At 42.4% G+C, this 26,466-nt stretch overlaps 2 protein-coding genes across 2 annotated transcripts; one reads left to right on the top strand and one right to left on the bottom strand.

The window, feature by feature from the left end:
- Positions 1-207: 207 nt before the first annotated feature.
- On the bottom strand, positions 208-10,081 carry smarcal1 (SWI/SNF related, matrix associated, actin dependent regulator of chromatin, subfamily a-like 1). Its single transcript, XM_084022089.1, has 17 exons — positions 9,249-10,081; positions 8,817-9,165; positions 7,449-7,499; positions 7,071-7,331; positions 6,904-6,954; positions 6,625-6,808; positions 6,228-6,378; positions 4,844-5,005; positions 4,649-4,714; positions 3,989-4,129; positions 3,186-3,404; positions 2,454-2,524; positions 2,052-2,154; positions 1,717-1,899; positions 946-1,046; positions 679-775; positions 208-544 (listed from the first exon to the last, which is right to left on the bottom strand). The coding sequence occupies exons 1-17, from the start codon at positions 9,606-9,608 to the stop codon at positions 353-355; spliced, it is 2,742 nt and encodes a 913-aa protein (XP_083878215.1). The 5' UTR covers positions 9,609-10,081; the 3' UTR covers positions 208-352.
- Positions 10,082-10,703: 622 nt separating this feature from the next.
- Positions 10,704-20,825, top strand: LOC311021735 (E3 ubiquitin-protein ligase MARCHF4-like). Its single transcript, XM_084022497.1, has 5 exons — positions 10,704-11,033; positions 11,378-12,056; positions 17,841-17,996; positions 18,668-18,860; positions 20,343-20,825. The coding sequence occupies exons 2-5, from the start codon at positions 11,634-11,636 to the stop codon at positions 20,762-20,764; spliced, it is 1,194 nt and encodes a 397-aa protein (XP_083878623.1). The 5' UTR covers positions 10,704-11,033; positions 11,378-11,633; the 3' UTR covers positions 20,765-20,825.
- The last annotated feature ends 5,641 nt before the right edge of the window (positions 20,826-26,466 follow it).

Genomic DNA, 26,466 nt, shown 5'->3' with positions numbered 1-26,466 from the left:
TGTTCACCAAAAAGCTATTGGTTATTAGCAGCTTGCTGGTGGATCAATTGATACTGGGGTTTATTAATTAAACTAAAGGTAAAACCAGAGTAACTGGTTTAGGTAACTTGAACATTACATCCAGTCACCATTCAAATAAAACAAATCCAGAGGGATTCTAAACCATCCTTGACTTAGACATTTATTTATTTTGTTAGTTAGATTATAATTTTACATTCGTTCAAAATCACCGAAGCATTTGCTTTCTCAAAATATTCACATCAGTCATGATGAAGGGCGAAAAACTGGGATGCATTCCAATATGCAAATAGCGTGATGTTGATATAATTTGTAAACTCGGAAAGTTTCCAAGTCATCTGCTGAAATGCTCTTTCAAGCTCCTTTTGCTGAAGCTTTGTCCGACCATGCCGTGGTTTTGACCGGAAGTGTCTTCAGGCGGGGTGTCATCCCAGTCACTCGCTGCCGCCATTAAGACGGCTTCGTCCATGTTGTCATCAGTGAAAGACCTCTGGAACATTTCCATGATGCTCCTCTGGTTCGGGTCCTGAACATATCCAAATACTCACATTACTGAATGTCCAGTCACCGTTTTTATCTAAGCGATGTTGTACTATGTCATGTCAATTTAAATACTGAACAGGATTATACATGTATTTATATACAGGTAAAGAAGCTTACCTTCGAGTGGAAGCTGGCATTCACTGCTTTCTCTGAGAAGTTTGCCTCAGACAGACCCACTTGCTCCAAGACATTCATTTTTTCATGGATCATTGGCCTGGATCAATAAAGAAATGCATTATTATAATAGAGCAGATAACAATTCATTCGCCGTTTCCGTTTTGGCTCAGCAGTGGTGAGACTGATGAACACGGGAGGAAAAAGACTTAAACACGCAGTTTGATCTTCAGTGTTGTTGGATCATACTGCCCACTGATTGACACATACCAAAGGTGATCATCAGCCGTTCCCTTGGCAACCAGGTAGTGAATGTTCACGTTGCTGGTTTGTCCAATACGGTGAACCCTATCCTCTGCCTGAATGAGGACCTACATTGCAAAAAAAAAGAGCATTGCAGTTTTCTTAGTATCACCAAATGTTAGCGTTTGCCTTCATTCATTAATGCTTCACTTGAAGAGAAATGTCAATCAAAATGCACTGTGATCCATGTGACTGCAAACTGTTTGCATAAAATGGGAGTGGAGAATTCCCATAATGCCTGGATGAAAATTTGAATGCAATTTGCTGCAATCTCATGATGCCATTTGGGCCCAAAACTACTTGTCCTCCCCTTAGACATACTTAAGAAAAGAGAAAAATCAGCAGATATTTTTTGAGGCTCGGTACAAACTCTTAAAAAGCCCTTATTTAAATCTTCAGGTCCTACAGTTGCTAGCCAAATCCAGAGTCCAGATTGTTGTGCTGACATTCATGTGATAAGCCCAGGACCAGGAATTTGGGCGGTGGGGTTAAAGAAAACACTTTCACGGGAATGAACAGGGCTCCGCCTCAAATGCTGTTTCCAGTTCTCTGTATACATCCACAATACACTATAAGTTTATCTCCTCCTGAGAGAAATATCTGGCTCTTTAGCCGTTACATGTCAGTCTTTCTTCACTAGTCGCTCATAAATCTTCTGTCATTTGTAGTAAATATGTACTGAAAGTGAGCTAAAAGGAGGGGTTGGGATGGAACCCCAGTATTAAGTCCATGACTTACTCCGGGGTTCCAGAAAAGCTCAGCGAAGACCACCAGGTCAGCAGCGTGCAGGGTGAGCCCCATGTTGGCTGCGGTGATGGACAGTACAGCCACACAGGTCTTACTCGAGTTCTGGAACTTCTCACACAGCTGCTGCCGGTCAGCTGAAGCAGTGGAACCGTCGATACGGATGTAAGAGACATTCTGTAGGAGAAATCACCAGGAAGGGAATAGGTAGCGGGCGAATGCAAATTAAAAAAAAAAACATTCAAATTTAACAACCCTTTCTTGTTAAACTTATGATAACTTCGTAGTAAGCTCAAGAGAGATTTGGTGCAGTCTGGTATCTTACTCACCTTTTTTCCCAGTTCAGTGGTGATATGATTCAGGACTAACTTATGATGAGCGAACACAAGAAACTTCTCCCTCCCACACTCCAGTGTGTCTGTGATGTACTCCCTGGCAATCACAGAAACAACAAAGCACTCAAACTTACTGGCAGAAACGTCTTCAAAAACCCAAAGCGAGTCCAGTTGCCTACGACTACCCGGACGACTGAGAATCTTCAGCCATAGCTCTCAAATGTTTCAAAGAAAGCAGTGACATTCAGTCCACATGTGCATGTAATACAACTGCACAAAAGTTATCTATCTGAAATCCTGTGCAATCACAATGGCCCTTTATTTTGATCTCGGTGCTCATCCCATCTAATCCGATTCCACTTACTGATCTCCGACCATTAGAGGGTCTGTACTTACATAATGGCTTGGAGCTTGGCTTCGGCTGTGTGGTTATAAAAGACGAGGAGGGCTTCCTTCTCTTCAATTTTCTGGAAAAGAGATAAGAAACGGCACGAGATAAGAACAGACGGGGAGATTCTGATTGATGATTTGATAAGAGTGCCATTACTCTGAGGAGCGGCGTGATAATGAACGATCACGCTAAGCCACTTACTCTCATCAGAGCGTATAAAGAAATCTTAAAACTAGCTTGCTGGAGTATTCTTGGTGAGAACGCGCTTACGTGCGTTTGTGACCTCAACGGGACTACCTCATATTAGAGGGCAGAACTAATGTAACTTTCTTGGGCTAAACAATATGATTTTTGATCAGATACTCCATTTTAGGAAGAGCATACTGCTGTACTGTATTTATCTTTGGGAGACATGGAATCAACTTTAAACTTTAAAAATCATCTGGTAGAGCTGGATTACAAAGAAACGTTCATGATATTCAACAGGATCTTCTAACTGTCTCTAATCGTTGCAACACAAGTCAGCCGCCACTGCATTTTTAGTCACTTTATTTCTTCCGATGGGTTATTTATTCCAATTTGACCATTTTAAAAGGATTGACTTGCAGTAATTCTTAAGATGGGAACATTGTAAATCCACACCGAGCTTGTTTTTGTAAAGTTTGGAATACTTCCATTTCTAAAACTTCTAGTCCTTAGACAAGTTCCTGTGACTGTGGTAAACATTTGTAACTTACATTGCGTTGTCCATCGGCCAACTGCTTGGCGGCAGCGGACAGAGCGGCTTTTATGCGGGCACTGACGCCATCTATGGTCACCGTGACAACCTTGCGTTGTTTAGCAGGAAGCTGGGAAAGGACATCGCACTTGAGGCGGCGCAACATCAAACACTCCTCCAGCAGCAGCTTCAACTCCCCGAGGTTAGATGAGCCCGAGTAGTCCCACCCCCAAGTGGACTGCAGGGTGGTTGCATAGAGGAGGAAGTAGTGGAAATCAAGAGAGGAAGAGAGGAGGGTGGGATGAGCACGTAGCCGGACCTTTTGATCGTCCAATGTCACGGTTCTTTTTAAATCATACAGATAAAGTCAAGCTGGAGACAAATAAAAAGACTGCAGAATGCAATAACCATGGTATTTGACTTCCATGGTGGGAAAAACAGAGAATTTAACTGAGCACAGCAAATATCTCCACAATCTTATAAATGAGTCCAACGGCCAAATTAAGGATCTAATTGGCCTTTAAATCATGTAGCGCGTTCCCTACTTGAACTGACAAAATAATTAAGGATATTAAGTGGCAAGAAAAGAGCAACAGAAGAACATGAAGCCAAAAAGAAGTTATTGTTCACCAACGTACACGGGCTTCTAAAAGGTATTCTCTATAATCCTATTGTTTTCAGCAGACCTGTCAAATGTCTCACTCTAGTGCACATGCTGGACCTCCTATAAGCCTATAAATGTATGTGAGGCAGACAAATACGTATTAATCCCACTAAACCCTTCTATGTTTCGGCATACGGCACAGACGAGGCTTAAGATACCTGTGTGGCACCGCAGTAGCGCATCCCAAACTCATGGAAGCGAGGGAAGAGCGTAGGTTTGACGGACAGAATTTGGGTGTAGAGCTCAGAGGGTCTGGACATGGCAGGGGTCCCAGACAAAAGAATCACTCTCTTTGCTGCCTGAGGATGGAAAACAACTCTGATCAGAGCACTGCAGAGGGACTCCCGCTGACAAAGCAAGAAATTAAACCCAACCAAGAGTAGAATGCTGAAATACTTTGGTGTCAGCTGGTCAATATACATATACATGTGCAAAAGAATGATTAATTTCTAATACAGTGAGAGGGAAAACTGTAATTTAGAAAATGAGTACAGGGACCTATCAGAGCATGTGACAGAAGTACAAATATATTATACATATTAATGATTAAATGTATATTTAACATTTTTTAAATGTTTAGGCAAACAAATAATGTGTAAAAAATGATCTCCGTTATTATGATAACAGTCTAAAAAGTTTCAAAGTTATACATCAATACCAAAATGAATCTGCTTTTATGAACAGATTGAATTGGATAGGCTTTGATCTACTGCTTTAGATCTGCTGAGAGACAGGTTAACATCACTAAAATATAACCTCTTTGTCATAAAATGTGTTATCCAAATAAAACATTAAATGAAAGAGAGAAGAATAAGCACCTTCAGCAGAGGCAGAGCTGCTTTACAACGAGCGGTCTTCATGTTCTTCAGAAAGTGAGACTCATCCTGCACAGCAGATCGAAACCACAGATTTATTTCTTTTAAAAAGCAACATTTTAAAAATAAAATAACTGACAGGCATAATTTAACTGGAAACTATTTTGAAATGCTGCACACTTCAATCACACATCTAACCATGATAAGAACATTGAAAGGGATTCCAAGCTGCTGCTTGTCCAGCCTGCTCAGCAGGTCGTAGCTGGTGATGTTGACCAAACCAGACCGCAGATTTTGTTTGGCCTTCACCACCACGTTGATGCTGTCAGGACTGAGGGAGGGGAGCCAGCGTCTGAAGGCCTACAAGCATAGATAATCACTCATGAGAAGCAGAGAAAAGCACAACTCAGAACAGCAGCACTGTTTTCCATGCTGTAGTTTCACCCCATACGACCTGGAATAAGTCAGACTCTGGCATTTGGAACGAGCACCATCGAAACAATCAATAGCAATGTTGTGACTCACGGCTAGTTTAAATGTTACTAATCAATAATTATTAATTTTAAACTGCTATCAAAGTGTTCCCATTTAGAAACAACCAATCATATAGTTGAGAAAAATGTCCCCTGTGGCCCAAATGTTTCACAGTTCACTTAACTTGCTCTCAACACACCAAGGTATAGCTTCCATGTTTTGCAGTAGATTTGGCCAAAAGCAGACAAACGGTGCAGATAAGCCGAGCCAGACAGAGTACGTGTCCTTTAATGGGTTGGCATCCTCTGACTAAACCTTCCTTGGCGATTGCAACCCCTGATTGAGGGGACTGTGTTTGATCCAAGATATCTATTTAGAGAGCAGACAATCTCGTCTTGTCAATAGACTGAAGGCCAAGTTAAGCTCTTCTGAAAATGTAATGCCAGTGCAGCCTGGTAATGCTGCGGAGTTAAGCAGAGAATTGATGCTCCTGACCATGAGACACCCAATCAGAGATAATGGACATCTGATGTGAAATTATGAAAGTATTGAAATTGTAGAAGGATGTTGAAGATGGGGACAAAGAGGAGCTAACATTTCAATGAAGTGTGGGGATGTCATGAAGGCCTCGTGGTCTAAGACGTCTACTTTTCTTCTGTATTAAATCAAATACATTTTTTTTAAATCCCCAAAAGACCATATCAAATAACATGCAACGTTTAACACAATATAGTATAGCTATATCATCAATATTAGTTGAAGCAGATCTTTATGCATCTATTATGTTGACCTGCATTATTGAGGGAAAGAAATGGTAAATTCAATACTGCTATCTCCCCCTCTGAAGATAAAGTAACCAACAGAGTGAAAGCACTACGCAGTATAAACATTCCTCAAGTGCAGATGAGCTTTTAGTAGAAACCAGCATTAGAACGTGTAAAGCAGAGCTTTTGTCAAGGAGACAAGAGGAATGTCCTAAAGAGGATGCCTGCTGTCTTAATGCAACCCAATAATGATACCATTCAATGAAGACAAAGTGAGAAACTAAGTAATGAACCATTTTTCTTCTAAAAAAAAATTGGCAGAAAGTTTTTTTTGTTTTTTTTACCTCAGCCCAGGTGAATCGCACTGAGGAGGGAGCCACCACTAGCAAGGGCCACTCTCTCCGGTAGTAGGCTGCTATACAGATGGCCTGCACTGTCTTTCCCAGGCCCATGTCATCAGCCAGGAGGAGGCGGCCTTGTTTAGACACCGCAAAACTACAGGGAAACACAAAAATGTTAGAATTAAAAAGCTACAGTAGGACATTGGGTGTACGTCATACTGATCCAACCCTTTATATCTGCAAACTGTAAGTTACAGAGGAAATGTGGCTTATTATGATAAGTATCTCTTGATTTGCACAAGATCAAACTGATTCAATTATAGATGAATAGCTGTCTCCTGGTATTAAGTTATTGGCAACGATGCACAAAGAGCACTAAAGGTCGTCCAAAGGCACCTACTCGACTCCCTCCTTCTGGAAGGGCATGAGGCTGCAGGTGAGCGAGGAATCGATGCTGGAGAGGTCTGCCTCAGGGACGTCTAAAGACCTGGCCTCGGTCCCGTCAAACCTGGCAGAGAAAGCCTGGACTATTGCCCTGGGCAAAGGCTCCACCTCCACTGCTACTATCCCACTGAGGAGATCCACTGGGTGTGGAACACAGCACGGTCAGACAAGATGGCAAATGTAATGAACAGGACCAGCGATAAACCGGCTACATAAAGCAAATGCTGTTACTCACAGAGTCTCTTGTAATCCCCGAGTGAAAAGCTCCACTTTCTGGTTTTCATGTCTGCCACACAACAATAAAAATAACACAATATCCTGTATCAAAAATTTGTAAAATGCTAAAAACAATGAAATTACGAAGACAGAAACGGGACGTTAAATGCATGATTTCACTGTTACCGTAGTTCTTTGTTGGCATCTGCTTGAATGCGGCAACGACCTCGACATCGTAGCCGATGTCGACCTCGAACTTTGTTGGCGACGCCAGAATGCACTGGCCCTGCAGGGTCGCTCCGGGTTTCTGCCAGCCGTTGCACAGCTTCAGCAGCGCCCCCAGCGCAGCACCGTCACAAGCTCGGCTGGTGGCTTCTGCAACATCCACGGCCTCCATGCCCTCCAGAGGCCTCAACGACACAGAGGCAATAGCAGCTGCATCCTCCACTGCAACACAGAATAAAGAGAGAGGAGATGCAGCAGCAGCACAAGGAGAACCAATACTCTGTCATGCCTTGAATTTAGGCTATACTGCAAAAAAAGAGTGCATGTTGATGTTCATACTTAGCTGTCGATAGTCCTCCAGACTGAAATTCCAAATCTTTACGGTAGGATCTAAGGCACAACATAAAACTGTATTATTCTAAAAGATGTTACACATAGAGATGAACATACAGAACCAGACATATTTGTTAAAAGTTACTGGTTAGTGTGAGAGGATTTTCTCTATACCTGATTCCCTCAGTGTAAGATGAATACATGGCATCTTATGAAAAGGTTCACATTTAATCAGAGTTATTAAGTGTCTCCTTGACATAATACAGACGACATGGCAGCTCCCTCAAGAGAACGTAGGCTTTTATGCTCTCCCAGGAGACAGAATTTGGTTTGGCACTGCACTGTTGAGTTCGTAGCTGTTGTCTGCTCAAACCTTGATTCTCATGATTGGCCATCGGGCATGAATAAATGCCCGATGCCTTGCTTTGACTCATACATATCTCCATAACAGTCAGGATGAAAGATTTGTGTTTCTGACTTCACATACAGAGTAGAGCGCTCTGAAGCTCTGGCCAGAAGATAGGATTGTGCATTATATATTTTTTTGTGCTTGCATGCATTGATATTACTTGAAAATCGCCATACCTGCTGCCACAGAACACAAAACAGTGAGTCAGTAGCACAAAGAGTAGAAGTGGGATACACAGACCTATCTGGTGCACAACATACATCATCCATTGACGGTTTGTTTACTTTGGTATGAGGCATTCCTGATATATCCCAGTCGGCTCAAGAAAATAAATGTCGACAGTTTTTGTTCTTGTCTGCCTTGAGTATTGATTGAATCCATGCTGCTGCTGCACTCCTTCTACGATGTGCTGACACGGATAGAGCATGTGGTAAGTTTCTCTTTAACCAAAAGAAAATGCATGATTCAATGTGTACCAAGTGTTTCCCACTGGCAGGGCTCCAGAGTGCGCCTAATTTGGGCGCACGTGCGCCCAGAAATCGGGGTAGTGCGACCAGATATTTTACGTGGGCGCACTGGTGCGCCCACTTAAAAATAATTTTTTTTTTTTTTTTGGCCATTTGCCCAACATGAAAATGATTATTATTATTATTATTATTTGTCAGCTTGTGGCATGTTTTTATGTACAAATTCAGACAGGCATGCTTAACGAACCTATGCGCAAAGAGTGTGAACTGACGCTGAAAATGTAATATTGTAATTTGGGTGCACCTAAAATATGTGCTGGTGCACCCAAATTAAAAAGTTAGGCGCACCAGTGCACCCAAGGAAAAAGTTAGTCTGGAGCCCTGACTGGCATGTATTTGTGGTGATCCTCCCATGGGTGGAGATGGTGTGGGGCTGCAAAATTAACTGAGCATTGAACACAGCTGTAAAATAGCATACATGTCCTGGCAGATACCTACCATAGTTCTTTGAAGGAATGGATTTGAAAACGGCAATCAACTCCGCGTGGTAGCCCACTTCTACTCTGAAGCGGCCCTCTGCGTGAGGCAGACATCTCCCTCTCACAGAGATGGCAGGCTTCTTCGCAGGTACGGCGTTCAACGTCGATGAATTGGAGGACAGCTGTGTGACGGGACTTTGGGTGGGTTTACCCTGCTTGTAGAATGAGCCAACTACACCGCCAGGGCTGCTGGAGGTGAGGTTAGGTTTGGGATGGGCTGGCTTTATACCAAAGCTTCCTGCGCTGGACGAGACAGGGCTGCTCACGTGTTGAGGTCTTGCCTGAGGAAGTGAGTCAATGACTTGTATCTACAAAGAAAGGCAGAGCAAGGAATTGGGATTATTTCCCCCCTCAGAATATAAATGATTTAACATTACTAGACAACGCTCACCTGTCTCGTGGAAGCAGAGTTATACAGAGTACTCTGGTTGATTTGCTTGGTAGTGCTAGAGAGCTGCTGATGCTTTGGGCCTTGGTTAGAGTTACAAAAGCTCGGGGAGTCTTTTTTGAAGGGTGGAACAAACCGTTTTGGGTCGACTGTCTCTGCATGTGTGTGAGGAACCGAAGTAGCAACATCCGAGGCGATGCTGCGTTTAGAGGGCTGTACCTGCACCGAAGTCCTGCTGAAGCCCACGGAGCTCTGCGCGTTGCTGCCGGCAGTGTGTCCAAGTCTTTGGGCTCTTATCTCCAAAGCCCTCCGTCGGTTCTCCTCAATCTTTCGCTGCTGCTCTGCAGTCAGCTGATTTGACATGCTGATCGACTTCGCTGCAACTTAAGCTAACTCGCTACTCGAGGTACATTCACAAATCCCGACGATTATCAGTTCACCAAAACACATAGTCACCTACAACAATGTCACTTTAAAAAGTGCGAACACTTGTTCTGCAGCCTCCTCCGCTAACGGTAGCCGCTAACGTTGTTAGCATCGGAGGTAGAACTTAGCAACGTAAGTAAAGTTGTGTCGGACCGCGGTTTCAAACACACGTGAACAGCCATTCGTGGCAGAGCGGGTGGCTAATGTTTGGATTTAAAGACGGCAGAGATGTGTGAACGTTGTACCAACGAAGCAGGGCGAAGCATCTTACGTTAATGTTCGTTGGCAACCCGCTAGCTGGTTTAGGATCTGCCGCGCAGGAAGTGACGTATAAAAACAAGGAGGCACGTGGTGGTGGTTGGTAATGTAGCGAAATTGAACAACAATAAAAGATAGCCGTCACGATTAAAGGTGGGTAAACAGTTTCCACTTTCAATACTTCTTCCATCACTGACTGATAGCTTATTAAAAACCGACAGGTTAATTAGCAATCAATTAAACGTTCACCCCTAGTTTGTGCTATTATTTAATCAAGACACACAGCTGTTCTAACCAGTTGGGCCAATTGCTCCCTTTTAGTCGGTCAAGCCAGAATTATATTTTATTTTCACCTTTTTTATTGACCTTCATTTTATTGATCAATTGTGGTGTTAGTGGTGGAATGATTGCCTATATCATCAAAGAAACTGCCAAACAACTTTCACGACAGTAAACTGAATATATTTGGTTTTTGGACTGTTGACAAATTTATTTATTTATTTTTTAATTTATTTATTTTTAGATTTTACCCATTTACAACTACAGAAAAATGCCACATTTATCGAGCAGCTTAAATTAATAATTTGTGTTTAACATGTGTTGAATTGTTTGATTAGTGATAATTAACAGATACAACGTGTTAGTCTGCCTCAGTTTGCATGATCCAGCGTAGTAACCGTCTCCCCCTTTGATGGATGTCTTGGCTAAAAGTAGTAATTAACCATTTCCCTGCCTGTTTGTTCACATACATGATCTGGCTGCTTGCATCACTGTGCGGTGGTGACGTGTGGCGTCTGGGAGCTGTCCCAGGAATCATGGTGCTGAAGCTGCAGCGCCAATTCAGCAGCCAATGATCACAACAGAATCCGAGGCTACGGATGCTTTTACCCAGAGCAGGACAGTCCGACGATCCCGTTGGATTTCAGCGGAGGGTTTTCAACCCATCGGCTCGTTCCTCGGACATGGAAATTCGACAACCGGGGATGTAAGCTCCGCGCAGACTTGCCAACGACCTGCATTCTGTCAGGAGATCTATGTAAAAAAACGAAGAAGAAAAAAAACAACCTAAACTGAGTCGTATAAGCGATCAGGGTAGCTCGCCAGGTAAGACTGATTTTGCTTCGCAATCGATTGACTTGTAAAGCCTACACAAACATCGACAGTAATTTGAGCTCTGATGATTTAAAATGTGTCTCTCGGTGTTGTTGGACATGGAATTTAAGGCATGAACGCTGATAGTCTGTGTCAGTCCATTGTAACCAAAAGGCAGATTGGATTCTTGGTTTTCTGCACTCGGGAATCTGGGGGGAGAAGCCTGTCTAGATAGTTTATGTTGAACAGAGCAGGCAGACCATTACGGCCATGAAATGTCAGCGGACACTGAGGCCGTAGCCTTATTACTTGAATGCATATTCCCATCAATCTAACATTTGGCTTTTCCTTTTTAGCTGTTTCATTTTTTTGAACTCAATGGCTTCAGACACTTGTTTGCATCGATGGGATTTATTCGCCTCGTGGATTGTTATCCTCGCAGGAAGACGATAAGATACTTTAAATTCGACTATACGAAAATCTAAAAGGCTTTAAACCCCCCGGACACACGCTGGAAGACGCATCCCCACTCTCCACCCCACGACATATGAAGAAGCGTTTTCCTCCGGCACCTTCGCATGGTGCTGTGAGTTTGTGGCCGGATACAGCCTGATGCTGCGCAGCCAGGGCATGCTGAAGAGCCGCTGTTGCGTCCTGCTCGGTGACCTGAGGGTGCTCCTTCTCGGGCCGCCGACGCCGCCGCCGCCGCCTCCGCTGACCCCCATGAGCGTCCAGGGTACGGAAAGTCACGAAACAGGCGTCACCGTGCCCGACAACAACAACACGTTAACGAGGAGCCACCAGCAAGCAGGGGACCGGATTGCCCCACCTGCAGCGGGAGCCACCGGGCCACCGGGCGGAGAGCGAGGGGGCTGGGTGGATGCTGCAGAGCTGTCGGCGGCCCTGCGCGGCTGCAGCAGCTCCTCCGATGACTGCTCAAAGGGCAAACTGGAGGAGAGGTACTCCCTCACCAGCTACACGGAAAGTGGCTTCAGGACTCCCTTGTGCAGGATCTGCTTCCAGGGACCAGAATACGTAAGTCGAGGCGTTTTTCCATAAATGTTTCAATGTGAAAATAAGATATGTAGGAAGTGTCCATCAGATCCATGACTCTCACCTTCATCCTGTCTGATGTCTTAATGAAATCTGATGGTGTTATAGTTGGAATGGAATCTCCCATCGCTCTCCAAGGAACATTATGTTAACTATATAGGCCAGAACAGGTGATGGGAATGACTATTAAGATCCAAAAACCCTCCCTTCCTGGCAGAGCCTCTCCATGACTGGTCAGGCTTCTTTTTGCTTTTTTTTGACACTTGCAGTGTCTTATTCGGGCAGCTGAGAGCCCTCTGAGCGGGGATCCCACTGCACCCTGCACTAATTTTTGCGTGGCTGGAAAAGGCAGCAATGGGGAGGATAATGAAAGACCCCATGTCCCCGTGGTTGACAGGTGTGGAGAATACACACGCAGTGACAACTCATTATAGCCAAACACCGAATTCATATCGAAGCATTACATGCATGAAAAAGTCAAATAATACCTCTCACTCTGCTGCTCACACGCACCACCTGGAAACAGCAATTTAAAAAGAAGTAGAAGAAGAATGTGCACAGATTTGGAGGGAAGAGCCTTCACACTGGGTGCCTCCGTCTCTGGGGCCATATTGATGATAATGTCACACTGCATCAATCAGAACAGGAAAAATCTGAGAGAAGATGGCTAAGCTGTGCCGCGATATATGATATTAAATCATGTCAGAGGGGCGAGCACTTAACAATTTGCCAACACATTAGTTACACTGTTTGACAGAGCCGTTGAGACCTCATTGACAAATATGTCACACCTCACCGATTGGTAATGGAGGTTACGAAAAGTGTGAAGCAAGATAACTGGGGTGTAGAGCATAACTTTTTATCCTGCAGTCCGCACTCATGCACCAGATTAACTGTATCATTTCATGGTCATCGCACTGTGTAGGGTCGATATAATCGTTCTTATGTTTCATCAACTAATTACTCCAACAGCAGTTCTGTGCCCAGCCTTTGTGATTATTACTGGCATGGGGTATAGTTCTGAGATTGGAAGACAAGGCCCCCATCCTTCTTTTTCTTTTTGTTTGTTGTTGTTGTTCTAAAAACTCCAGATAGTCAGCACACACGCTGCAGTGCATACAAAGTACCGCCTTCGAAATTCGCAGTTTCCCATGGCCTCCTCCTCATCTCATCGATGCTTCCTCGAGCCATCGCAGCTAGTCAATAGCGCGTCATGCCGCCTTATCATTATGCAAGTTCTCCAACCATCACCGGCCTTCCTTTCCGCTGTCATCTGGAGCCATCGGTTTGGGCGAAGTCCAGATATCGATCTGCCAAGGTGTGAATGGCTACAAGGAGAATGAGGCTCCACTTGAAAAGAGAGATGAGTTGACGGTCTGTGCGTCACTCTGTGCTACATGCAGTGGGCACATTAGTTATCCTCTGTTCTCCCTTAGCCTCCAGGATGTCACATAGACCGAGGCAGCCAGTATCTGATCTGACAATCCACCTCAAAAAACACTTCCATCCCCAAGGCTGAGATACTCAAGATAGAGTAAAGAAGGGAGCGAGAGACATCACTTTCTTCAGGCGTCCCACTAGAAAAGGGCCTTGGGTGTCTGACAGCGGCTACCATTGAGGAATGATTGTACTCTGATTTAATATGACACCAAATTATGTAATAAGTCTGTGTAATCGAATTCCTGTCCGTGTTTTTGGTGTCATTTTTTTTTTTTAGGTGCCCTTCACAATGAAATCCCTGCTATTTTTTAGGATAGGTTCGCATCTTTCTTTCCAAACCTGTCTTAATAAAATATTTAACACAATACATGAGAGTTTGGTATTAAGATGTAATAATCTTGACCAATCCTTTTAGACAGCTACTTCTGTTGTCAAATTAAGTTAGATGAGTTAAATAACTTTCCCAGGCACACACGAAATAAAAAGCTGAGTCAACGTCGCAAATGCATTCATCTCTCACCTCCATACCCCGGGTTGTTCACGTATTCTATTATATACAGCGAACCTGAGAGGTATTTCAATCCATTATCAGTTCCATTTAGCTAAAGGTCAGCTAGAAGCTTTACAGGGGGCTCTGGCGTGTTTGCTTCACTCAAGCTTGTGCTTTCAGACTTGATCTTGATCCCTTAGAATAGAATAAGAATAAGCAATTTCTCTGCTATATCCTCAGATCCTAGAGATTTTAGGAAATAGTCATAAAATATATTTTAAAAAAGTAATATACAAATAGAAGTAATGGAATATATCCACAGGAGAGGGATCCTTTCCTGAATTGTCAGGCACTATTACATTGAAGTGCCCTTTGGGGCCGATGCTTCTACTGTCCTGTCATTACTTGAGCTGCATGTTGAGAATATGCGAGTTCCTGCTGCTTAGAAAAAAAATGTTGGCTTTCCCTCCTAAATCACAACACAGATAATGCACCCGCACAGTGTGTTTGTCTGAGACACAATGAGAAGCCTCCAGGGGTCAAGTAAGCATCATTTTTTCTACAGTATATGGTCCCGCAGTAGAGGCATCACTCTGTACTCAAAGGAGCATCGGATGGCTCCTCTGCCATTTGGTGGCAATGGGATATAAGCAATATAAACAAGTTACACAAGCAAGCAACAAGACGCTGAAGTCTAAGAGCAATGAATTTGTAAACATAAATTCTAAACCCTGGTTTTTCTTTTATGTAATAACTTTTAAAGGGCCATTAGCCGTCACTGTCGGACTAATGGTTCTCGTAAAATAAGCAGCGAGTGGAACGTCCGCCAGCATGTGTTTTATGAGCAGTCATTACAGGTAAATAAATGTGAAATTGTATCAAGCTTTAATTTAATTTTCTCACTTGTCGAATGTAGCACTCTCGCCTCACAGCGAGAGGATCCCCGGTTCGATTCCCGGGTCGGCCCCGGGTTCCTTCTGTGTGGAGTTTGCATGTTCTCCCCGTGTAAGCGTGGGTTCTCTCCGGGTTCTCCGGCTTCCTCCCACAGTCCAAAGACATGGAGGATGGGGATAGGTTAATTGATGACTCTAAATTGCCCGTAGGTGTGAATGTGAGTGTGAATGGTTGTTTGTCTCTACATGTCGGCCCTGTGATAGACTGGCGTCCTGTCCAGGGTGTACCCTGCCTTCGCCCAATGACAGCTGGGATCGGCTCCAGCCCCCCTGCGACCCTGAATACAGGATAAGCAGTAGACAATGGATGGATGGATGGACTTGTTGAATGTGGTTAAAATGTGCATATAAAGCTAAATAACAGCAGTATTGCAGGTAGGTGTTAAAGTTCATGCTTGTGGCCTGAAAGTCCTTGGGAACTCCAGTTAAAAGAGTACACTTGCATTGATTCCAGACCCTTAAGAAATGTGAATCGCCAGCTCTAATTGCTTTTCGTGTGGTTATACACATCGGCATGGATCCAATTTTCTAATTAGAAAAATAGGTGCACTGAGGTGTTTTTTAATATCATGCAGCACAGAGAAGTGAAAAAACATGACACTCACCTATCATCTTTTTAATACATTGTCCTAATGTGATTTTTTTTTTGACTGATCATTGCTGTTTGATCAACAAAAGGACATTTAGTTATCACTTTCTGTATGCGTGGGCTGTAATGCCACATTTGTTACCAGTCTCTCTTGCTCTCTCTCTCCAGCCTCGGTTGTACTGGAGTGATCTAGGTTTCAGCTCTTGGCTGCAATCAGGCCAGTCACAGTGAGTGGTCTGAGTCCCACTGGACACGGCAGAAGTGTTCTAGCGCTCGTGCCAACACACTCCCACCCTGACCATCTGTAGATGGGCCTTTTCTCCTCTAACTCCCTGCTTTCCCCTCCCTTCTCCTTGACCAGGGTGCTGCTCCGTCTGTCAGAGATGTCAGCACAACGACGCCATGGAGAAATAATTTGGAAACTCACTGGCATTTCTTCCCACAATCTCATGTTCATGGTAGACAGGAAGAGGGGATGTTTAATGTTGAATAAGAAATACCTTGGCTTAGAAATTGAGGGCCTAAGTTGAGAGATGTGGAGAGCTTTCTTGCCACAGAGGTGACTGGCTATTCATTTTTTTTTTTTATTCACTACAGTGTTTTTGTTCAGTCTCATTCAAATTGAAAGACCTATAAAAGAAGGTCCTGCTTTGAATTTGTATGGATCGGAGGTTTTTTTAACTGCAGGTCAGGACCTAAAAGGGTTGCAGGCCTACATCGTTTTTGTTATCATCTCTATCTAATGTGGTAGTAATATATTTTAATGGTTATGGAGCCCAAGGTAAGAGATCATAAATCTCTCATTTTTTTCTCAGGCTGGCTACAGTGCTGGAATAATGGTTGCTTAAGCTGAGCACATATTGCTGTTAAGTGAAAACCTTATGATACCATATTTTGTGAATTTAGTATTATCACTTTCAGAGTCTTAGATTTTTTTTTTTAACCTGTCAAGCCCCACTGGATAAAACACGCGTTGGTCAAATTAAAGATAAGGCTGCAAAATCTCAGCCCTTTCACCTGACAACATCGATGAGCTCCTTTACAGTACAGCATGCTAAATATTCACATGGTTCAAGAGTTCACACCATTGTCAATGAGCACCTCCTCAGGAGTAAATCCTCCAAACAGATCCAACTTCTGAGGCGCTGAAGTGACTAACCCCACTATACAAGTTAGTCACTTGTTCAGCTGTGAAATCAGTCATATGTAGGTGTCACCATGTGAGGGGTTTGAAATGCCCTCAGTGATATTACCATCCTGACTCACTGACTGAGCTCAGAAATGTTATTTCAAGATCACCAGTGACAAATACCCATATCTTTCAAACTAACTGTACTGAATATTGGATGTTACCGGTATTTAAAACATACTCGTGAATAGATGAATGCAGGACAGCCAAGCACAAGATTCTACATTTATCTTTAAACAAAGATCAGCCGCAGGTAGAGAAGAATATTTATGTAGGCTATATGTGACTGCTGCATTAAATCGAGAGCTGCAGGAACTGTACATTCAGGGCAGTAGTTGTTGGAGTTTGCTCTTTGATGAAAGCTGCAGTGACTAATCCTCCACTTTTCAACTGTACGAGTAATCAAGCATTTTGCCTGTCAACCTGTTTGGTGCAAAGCTGTCATTTCACACCTGGACTGGTGTTCTACTATAATATTAGACTGTCTCTGTGTGTGTGTGTGTGTGTGTGTGTGTGTGTGTGTGTGTGTGTGTGTGTGTGTGTGTGTGTGTGTGAGAGAGAGAGAGAAAGAGAGAGAGCTTTGAATGCCTGACTGCCTGCAAAGCTCTCAGAAAATCAATAAGCCAGCACAAAGAACTGCAAAAAAAAATCTAAATGTTTGTACAGTGTAACCTGCAGTATACTGCATATTAAAGCGCTATCTGCAGGGAATAAACACTATGAGAAAACAGAAGGAATATCCACGCAGTCAATGATTTGCTATAGCGAGGTATTTTATCTGAATCACAAATCACCACTGAGGTCAAGTCCAGTATAATGGGCATAACAGTTTAGCAATTTTCTCCTTGTGGTATTCTGTGGCAAATTCTCACATTCTCTACTGAAAAAGTGAAGCCAGTATCAGCCCAGGACTTTTCCTCATTAACATCAAAGCATTGCGCAGGTCGTGAGGTTCATGCTTCACCAGCAGCAGCACAGATTAGAGCAACAAGATTTCTACTGCAAGTAAAAAAAAAAAGTATACGTGTGAATTTAAAAGAACTGCATTTTGAAAAAAAAAAACTCTTTTCCTGGCTTGCTGGTATTGATTAGCTCTCTCCCATAGGGGGAGCTCCTGAGCCCGTGTCGTTGCAGTGGGTCAGTACGTTGCACCCACCACCCCTGCCTCATCAAATGGATCAGCGAGAGAGGTTCCTGGGCCTGTGAGCTCTGCTACTACAAATACCAGGTCATCGCCATCAGCACCAAGAACCCTCTACAGGTGAGTGGAGGCTGTAAAGAGCAGCGTGTAGACAAGCAGAAGAGCTGGATGACAAAAGTCAAAACTGTACCACTGTGTATGAAGAATGGCTGCCAATCATGACCAAGTTATTGAAGGTTTTTGGGAAAAAGAGGTTGTGGTTAAGTTAAGTTAAGAAACTCGAAACACATTGGGAGAATTGTTTGGGTTTATATCCCCAAGCCCTTCTCCTCTTGGACTCATTTGGATGCATTTTTGGTATTCATTTCAAAATGTATTACAAAACAACATTTTCGGTCATGACTGAAGCTTTGTTTATGTTATCATAAACCAAGGAATTCCACTAGAACAGAAAGATCACAGAGGCAACTTTTCCCTCGCTTATTTTTCAATAGGGCTGTTTGTTTTAAGTGGAAATAAAAGAGCGAAACAAAATGACAGATACAAATAATTTTGTTTTGCATACACACATATTCCTGCTCACCATCTGTATTCTCCCTCATGGCAGCATTCTCTTGTAGATTATTTTCTTCTGATTATCAGCCTGATTCACTTACAATGTTAATGTTTTAATTACTTAGCCTTCATTTTTCTTTTTTTTGTCCCCAGTGTTTTCCAAGTATTCAGTAAAGTTAAAAGGGAAATGTGAATGGAATACTAAGGGCTGTACTGTGGTGTGTGTCTTCCTGCAGTGGCAGGCCATCTCCCTGACAGTGATAGAGAAAGTGCAGATAGCAGCAGCCATCTTGGGCTCCCTGTTCCTGATGGCCAGCATCTCCTGGCTGGTGTGGTCGTCCTTCAGCCCGTCAGCCCGCTGGCAGCGGCAGGATTTGCTTTTTCAGATCTGCTACGGCATGTACGGCTTTATGGATATCGTCTGCATCGGTGAGGTGCAACATTTCACATTCGGTTATTACTTGTTTATTATCATTTGAACTGCATAGATTATGAATATATAGAATGATATTTAGTGTGTCCGATCTGGTACATTATGCAAAAGGGTTTCATATAGTCAGTAATTATACCTGCCGGTTGTGGCCTAAACAGTTTAGATTATTGATAATCAATCTATTCTACATATTACTTCATATCAATGTGAATTTGTGGAGTAAATATTAATATTTTTGCACTATTTACTATATTACAGTTACTATAATAAAGCTTACTTCAATCAATTAAATATAAATACAACTTGAGCATTCAGTTTGATCATAAACTGGAATGTTTTTTATATATTAAAATGTGTTTCACTCTAGAATAAAAGCCATTCACGACCATCGAGAACACAACAGAAAACAAAAGGTGCATTGAAGTTTCTAGATGTGTGTAGTTTTTATTCTAACTTTGAGCATCCAATTTCAGCCTGGAACCATGTGATATGTTTTTTTCCTACTACAGCGGTGGCATGACCCACCCTTCCCTGCCTCTGATTGGCTTATCCTTATCCTCACTCGTAATTTAGCGTCTTCCTCCGGAGCTGATTTGGATGGCGGCGTGATGGCATCTCGCATTAAGAAAGCACTAACTGCCACCGCAGTAGACAGCAGGATAAGAGGAAGGGGAGATTGATTGTCGCTGGTTTGGTGGCAAGGATTGACTGTGAAGTGATTAACTCTGCACTTTACAGAGATTAACTTGTCACCTGGCAGACACAAAGACCTGAATTTACTCCGCCGAGTTGGGGATGGAGAGAAACGGAACTGAAGCAGGATTTCTATTAATAAACTGTAAATATAGAAGAGGTTGGGAATTATTAAGTGTCCATTTTTAACAGATTGCTATGCGAGAGAGCAGTATGTCACTTCTTACATCAGGATAGTATTCTACCTTAACTGTAATAAGCTATGTTATCTGTAATACATTAGCTGTATAATGACAGAAGGTCATCATCTCTTGTTCGGAAAGCTACAAAAAAAAAAATCTCATTCATAAAGGATTTCCCTGTGTATGATTTTAAAATGAGAAGAAAAAAAAAAACATAAAATATTCGGGCTCAAGCATCTCTTGTTGCAGATTGATTTCAATTTTCCAGATACTGAGTCCAATGAACATAAATCAATAAGCAATTTTAAACTGTGATAAGATATCGAACAACCCCCAGAGAACAGATGTATCATTTCTGCTAACCTAAATCTAAAAAGGAGGATTGCTGTGTTCGCAAATTGTGCCATGTCTAAAGTTTTTCTAAGTAATAAAGATCATATCTCAGGGTTATGGTGCGATACTTTAAAGTTCAGTTGTTCCCTCAGCTAATACTTCCTGCAGGCTTTAACACAGTGAATGTACCACTGCAGAGGTACATATGACTTTGTGGTGTTATTAAGGTGGCTGCCAGACATTGTCTAATTGATGCTCTGATTTCCACAGCACTGATTGTCCACGAAGGGCCCTCTGTGTTTCGTATCTTCCACCGCTGGCAGGCTGTGAACCAGCAGTGGAAAGTCCTGAACTATAGTAAGTCTATGGACAGCCAAGACCTGAAGAATGGCACCGTGGACAGAACAGTGTCTCAGCCCAGCCCCGGCTATCAGACAGGAGTAGGAGTGTCCATCTCCACCTCCTCGCTGATGGTGGTAGCCTCCACTGCCGACGGCTCCACTTCCACGACCGCGGTGACGGCCGCAGGAGGACTGGGAACGCAAGCGGACCCCAACGGTGGCGGCACAGTGCCAGACCAACACAGTCCCTACAACATCCTTCACCTCCTCAGCCACCTCAGGCAGCCGGAGGCTCGCAGCCAACCCAGCAACAGCACACGAGAGCTGGTCATGAGAGTCACTACGGTCTGAGGAGTCAGCGGAGGCCTTAACTCACATGGGGGTGAAGGATTTATGAACCAGCTGACAGTTGGGGAAAAAAAAAAAAAAAAAAAAAGAAAGTCTGGATTAAACCATGTTCTTGTTCGTTTCAAAATACATCGCTGATGTCCTTACGTGGATTGAATAAAAGTTAAAGTCGTTTGATTTGCAGAAGTGGTTGGAAAATTGTTATTTTGGGATATTAGCATTTTTATGACATCTCATGTTAAATTGATATGCTGCAACTTGTATTTCATCCCATTGCATTGCATACATTGTGGTCTAGGGTCCAGATTTAACACTTCCATGCCAAAAGAAAAACAGTCAGTTTGATAGCAGCTACTGAATGTAAGAAAATGTGGAAAGAGGTAAAGACTAAACTCCCGTCATTCTAAATTAAATTGAGCAGCAGCCTAATATCATGTGCAAACCTCATTACGAGTTTCTTTCAAGGCACAGTTATGTGATTCTGTTAAGCTTTTAATGCATTTTCTTTTTTCACATCACAGCTTCGTACCACCTTTTCTCAAAAAGGGGGCCTTTTACTGCGTACCACCCACCCAAACATGGGGGGAAACTACACTAAGGACAGTCATCAGCTAGTTTACTTCTGTGCTTCTGCCAGTATCTCCACGCATGCAAACACGTTTCTGTTCCAAGTCAGTGGTGTCACTTGCAGCACATTAGGCACATATTCATGTTCACATTTGGCTCACAAAGCTCATCTCTTGTCTCTCGGATTCAGATATGCTCTTTGATATTGCGCCACAGCTCTTGTTTCATGTCCATGAAAGATCCCAGGGGAAACTAGATCTCTAAAGCATGTTGTAGGAGGGACGAGGCATGGTTAAAAACACGCGCGTAGTGGGGAGGAGATGGGGGAGTTATTGATGTTACCCACTTCATCCCATAACAGACTGACACTGTGATGTTGTGCAGGGAAGACATCATTCATTACTCTCCAGTCTATCATCCAGATGCAGTCTCCTATTCATTACAAGCAAAAAAAAAGCCCAAGGCTGATCAGAGTGTGAAACATTTTTCAGGAGCTCTGCCTCGGATTGAGCCTTTTCCAACATGCATTACATTAAAACATACCATTAGCTTAAAAATACATCTCATATGAAAGAGGATCTTAATGCCATATTTTTCATTCCCGCAGGTTTTTGTGCAACGCAGCAGTAAACTGAAACCTTTTGTTATCAATATATAACAATGTTCTTCAGCAAGAATTTCAATCATAGTCGTGAAGTGCACCACCTGCTTTCTGTCTCACCTTTAGTATTCCTATTTGCAACTGCTCTTCATCATAATCTGCAGAGAATCCGATAGCGCCGTGATTTTCTGCTGAATAATTTAAGCCATCAAGTGGTGATATCAACGGGCGGGAGACGCTGGGCTGAACCAACTCGCAAAGAGCTAGCAGGTTGTGGAGAGGTCATCGTCAATCCGCTTGCATCGGTTCTCTTCACACCTCGTCTCTTTGAACTCGCAGGCGCACACATGTAGCTATGATAAAACTCACAAACCAACCAAATGCAAAGGGGTTTATTACCTGGATGTTCCCTTTCAGGATTAATATGTCTCCAGCAGTTTTAATATTTAACCATGCTCAGTTACTGAGATCTATTGCATGCCTTGGAAATAACATACTGCATGATGAAATGTGTGTTGGAGCAGGGAAGACACTTTAAACACTGTATTTTTTACTTTCTCTGTCCTTAAGGGCTTCTTTTTCAAACAATATACCAAACCCTTCAAGGTGTGATTTCCATTTCAATTAATAGTTGTCAGGTTTCATATAATCTAGTCTGTTCTCCCATCAGAAATAATAACATTTTAGCATTAAAGTAGCCAAAATTGAAACCGAGGCAGAACTACTGCGGCGGTTTTGTGAATTTTAGCTTGAAGAAAACATAACAAAATGATGTTCATGAAACCCATCAATCGGATTTTCCATCAAATGTTAACGTGTTTAATATTCTCTGCTGAAGCCAATAATTGAGGCACTTTGCAGAGCCTGAATGTGTGAAATTTGTTCAAAGCAGTGATTTCAGATGGTAGGTTGTACAGTGTGATAAAACCATTGTAAGCATTGCTTTCATCTGCAGAAAATTGACCCAAAAAAGGATTTTTTGCAGACTATATACAACACTGAACCTTTGAAACTGGGTAAATTGCATACAGCTAATGTGCTATTCAAGCTGAATCAGACAGGCAGAAAGCCCCGCAACTTCTCCTTCCTTTGAAAATGAGAAGGAGCATTTTTGATGCGACACACATTTTTGTTGAGGTCAGATGAAATGATGGGTATTTTAAAGAGGCGAGATGCAGTAACAATGCTGGAAGATATAGCAAGAGAGGCAGCCTTAACAGTTATGATCAGATTCTTCTTATTTGAATGCAGTCACACATACATCCTTTTTCTGTATATTTTGGGTTAATTATCACAGAAAAACATCATATGGGCAAATTAGAGCTTCTAGTTCAATTAGTATGTTTGTTTTTAGACTGTGAGGGTAAACAGCAGGAATCCAGAGATAACTGACTAGCTGCGAAACCACCACCGCACCATGTCATTACTTAGAAACAGTCAGCGAGTACAAATAGACTCTTTCAAGCGAGGAAAACCAATTGAAAAGATGAAAGGCATTCTGTACTTGTCAAAAAGTATCATCAGTAATAGAAATAATTCTCAGTTTATGCAGCCTGTGTTCTCCCCCTGGTGGCTCATTTGTGCAATGCTCTCAAGGAAAACTGGCTACTCTGAGTGCAACCAGCTTTATCTCTACACTGAAGTGGCAGCATTTGAGAAGTGGGCAGCGATTTAGAGGTCTGGAACCAGGTAGCACTTTCATCACTGCTGTGTATTCTGATGTACAGTTACAACAATGCTATTACAACGCCAAGCAGGAATCTATTGTCTTGCTAATGGTAATTCTGTGTGACACGAGGCATAAACAGTAGAGCATCGAGACCACACTGCTCACAGCAATATGTTGCTTGAACGTGTGAAAGCATGAAGATGTATAGGCGTCATTAGTGGTCGAAAGTACATTTACTCAAAAACGTCCCCTTGATTTGATTTATTAACAACATATATTGTAGAAATCCAACATATTAGTCCTGGACAATAAATCCCATATGGATTCCCTTATTCACAATTTAAAATCTGGTAGTTGTCTCTCATCAGCATACATAGAATATGCATATACAACAGTATTTTCCCCATACTCGTTTGTAGAGATCACTACACTCGTTGTTCCTTGTTCCTCTCCTCTACCTGTAAATGTTAATCTGGATGCAGCAGACATCTTAAAACGAGTGTTACCCCGGGAGAAAGAACCTCAGATTGCCTCGCTCTCTCTTAATCGCTCACTTGCTTCCTCAGCATCTCTTCAGAAATGTGCACACACACACACACGCACACACACACACTCGTGCACACACACACAGACACTTTGGTGCCCTATAAACAGCAGCAACAACAGTGAGCAGGTCATTAGCAGTTCCACGGCATTTCTCTAACTGATCCCCTGATGAGGCACTTCCTGATTACGCCCCTCCTGAATGTCGATAAGCAGCCCTCCTTGTACACTAATGCATTACTGCTGATTGTCACAGTGTACAGAGAACAGTGTGTGACCTGATTAATACACCTTACAAACTAGGGCATATGCCTCTAAAGTTCCAATCCCTCTAGACAACACAGGTTTTACAGTATCTGGATAATTCTATTGAATAAAGTTGCCATTTAATCATTTTCCGGATTTGACAAGGCTTTAGTCTGCAACCGTGCAATCCTTTTTTATTTTCTTTGTTTTGTTTTTTTGAAGGTGAAGATCTCACCATTCACTTGAAGATGGTGCTGATATTTTAGTGCTGAGGGAAACCTGGTGTTTTTCAACAGCATCTTCAAATAAATGATCAAGAAACTAGATATGAGCAAATGGTTTATCTGAGGGGGAGGTCTTCTAATCTGTTCGTTACAATCCTTATGTGACCTTCTCTCCTCGCCTATATGAGGATTTTCAGTCTTTTCAGCCTCATTTGGGTGCATTTAATTCCAACATAATGGACCTGAAAATCTTTAACATCAATAGACATTAGCTGAGTGCTATGAGTTGTTGAGAATAGATTTTAATTATGTTTATGAATGTTCTTTAATTTATTCCTCAACAACAACTACATGAACATACAACACTCACGGCACACAACCAATCACATAACCCAATGTTTGCGTTACTAAAAATAATGCATAATACAACAACAATCTCCTTTAGATTAACCCCAGCTGGATTATTGTATCCCAGTATGAAAACAATAATGATTTATCTTAATGGTCAACTATTGGAAACATTAGTGAAGCTATATAGTCACACGAGTCTGTTAAGTAATTCACATAACATTCTCACCAACGCATAGCTGTACTCGCTGTTAAATACTAAAGTTAAATGAAGCATAACGTTTCAATCATCAGGCTCCCACTGGGTGGCCTTGCTGCAGAGGGGACACATCTCTGCCCTTGATTTAAAATCATTTTAAAAATAAAATAAAACCACAGCGGCATGACAAGACAGGCAGGTCATCTGTAATAATCTGTCCTCAGTGTCTGAAAGTATAAATGTCCTTCAGGAGACAATGAAAAATTGATTTTATGTCACGGCAGTGAGGACTAACCTCATGCTGCAGCCTCTCGAGTGCCATCAAACAAAGATGACCTGCGCGCGTGTGTGTGTGTGTGTGTGTGTGTGTGTGTGTGTGTGTGTGTGTGTGTGTGTGTTACAAAATGTTATTCAACGTGGTTGACCTTAACAAGTTTTATAATAAAACTGTTTGTGAAAAGCCCCATCTGCTGGCTGGTTTTAATGGTACGGAGTAGTCATTTAGTAAGTCATATCATTTTGTAATAATGCATACATTAAAACATCCTCAATTGCTCCCTTTATTGATCGTTATTACAATTTAATATCAGTAGCTGGATACGATCAGTGTGGGAAAACCACGATGTGCATACCCAAAGCCTTTGGCCATGAAAGGGGACGCCACAAATGTAATTTGCTGCTTATTGCCTGATCTAATTGGCTCCTATTGAAATTCTGTTGTCATTTGCTACTTGCTGACAGAGATAGTCACCATGAAAGATGTTTGCTGAAAGCCCTTTTGTGAAGGAAACACTTCAGGGAACACCTCAGTAATATTGTTATAAACCAAACCTCTGATAAAAAAAAACATCAAGTCCACAGGAACCTTTTTTGTGTGTTTTGCTGGCTTAGATGGTGTTTTTTTTCACACAATGGTAATACTCAAGTAAAGTAAAGATGTCTAATCATGTGATGGATGAATCAAAATCAAGAAATGAAACATTCTAGGCACTTCCACAACACCTATGTGACTATAAAACACATAAACACTCCCATAGCCCAAGGGGATGCATTCAAATAGCTTGTCTTCCGCCAAAAGTCCAAACCCCAAACAGAAAAGCAGCAGAATCAGCTGCTTGCTGGATCCTGCAAATGTTTGGCACTTTTACTTTGAAAATTGAGTAATCAAGTAATTCCACAAACTATCTTTTAGTTAGTTAGATAGTTGCAGGCAGCCGTTAAATTCCAGCATGACATCTCTGGTGTTGTATGGTCCTGAGACATAAACAGGCCGTGAGTCAGCCTTCTCCATGTAAGGAAATGAAGCGG

Source organism: Eutrigla gurnardus, assembly GCF_963514095.1.
Source record: "Eutrigla gurnardus genome assembly, chromosome: 12".
In the NCBI taxonomy this organism is placed as follows: domain Eukaryota; kingdom Metazoa; phylum Chordata; class Actinopteri; order Perciformes; family Triglidae; genus Eutrigla; species Eutrigla gurnardus.
The sequence above is the reverse complement of the archived record's forward strand: the minus strand, read 5'-3'. Positions and strand labels throughout refer to the sequence as shown.

What these genes read in the sequence shown, in the direction of transcription:
- smarcal1 (XM_084022089.1), bottom strand. Translation starts at nt 9,608, where the DNA reads ATGTCAAATCAGCTGACTGCAGAGCAGCAGCGAAAGATTGAGGAGAAC. An exon ending in TTCCAGAAGGAGGGAGTCGA is followed by an intron (nt 6,379 to 6,624) that starts GTAGGTGCCTTT and finishes GTTTCCCTGTAG; the next exon opens with TTTTGCGGTGTCTAAACAAG. An exon ending in CCACTGAACTGGGAAAAAAG is followed by an intron (nt 1,900 to 2,051) that starts GTGAGTAAGATA and finishes TTTCTCCTACAG; the next exon opens with AATGTCTCTTACATCCGTAT.
- LOC311021735 (XM_084022497.1), top strand. Translation starts at nt 11,634, where the DNA reads ATGCTGCGCAGCCAGGGCATGCTGAAGAGCCGCTGTTGCGTCCTGCTC. An exon ending in GCTTCCAGGGACCAGAATAC is followed by an intron (nt 12,057 to 17,840) that starts GTAAGTCGAGGC and finishes TCTCTCCCATAG; the next exon opens with GGGGAGCTCCTGAGCCCGTG. An exon ending in GCACCAAGAACCCTCTACAG is followed by an intron (nt 17,997 to 18,667) that starts GTGAGTGGAGGC and finishes GTCTTCCTGCAG; the next exon opens with TGGCAGGCCATCTCCCTGAC.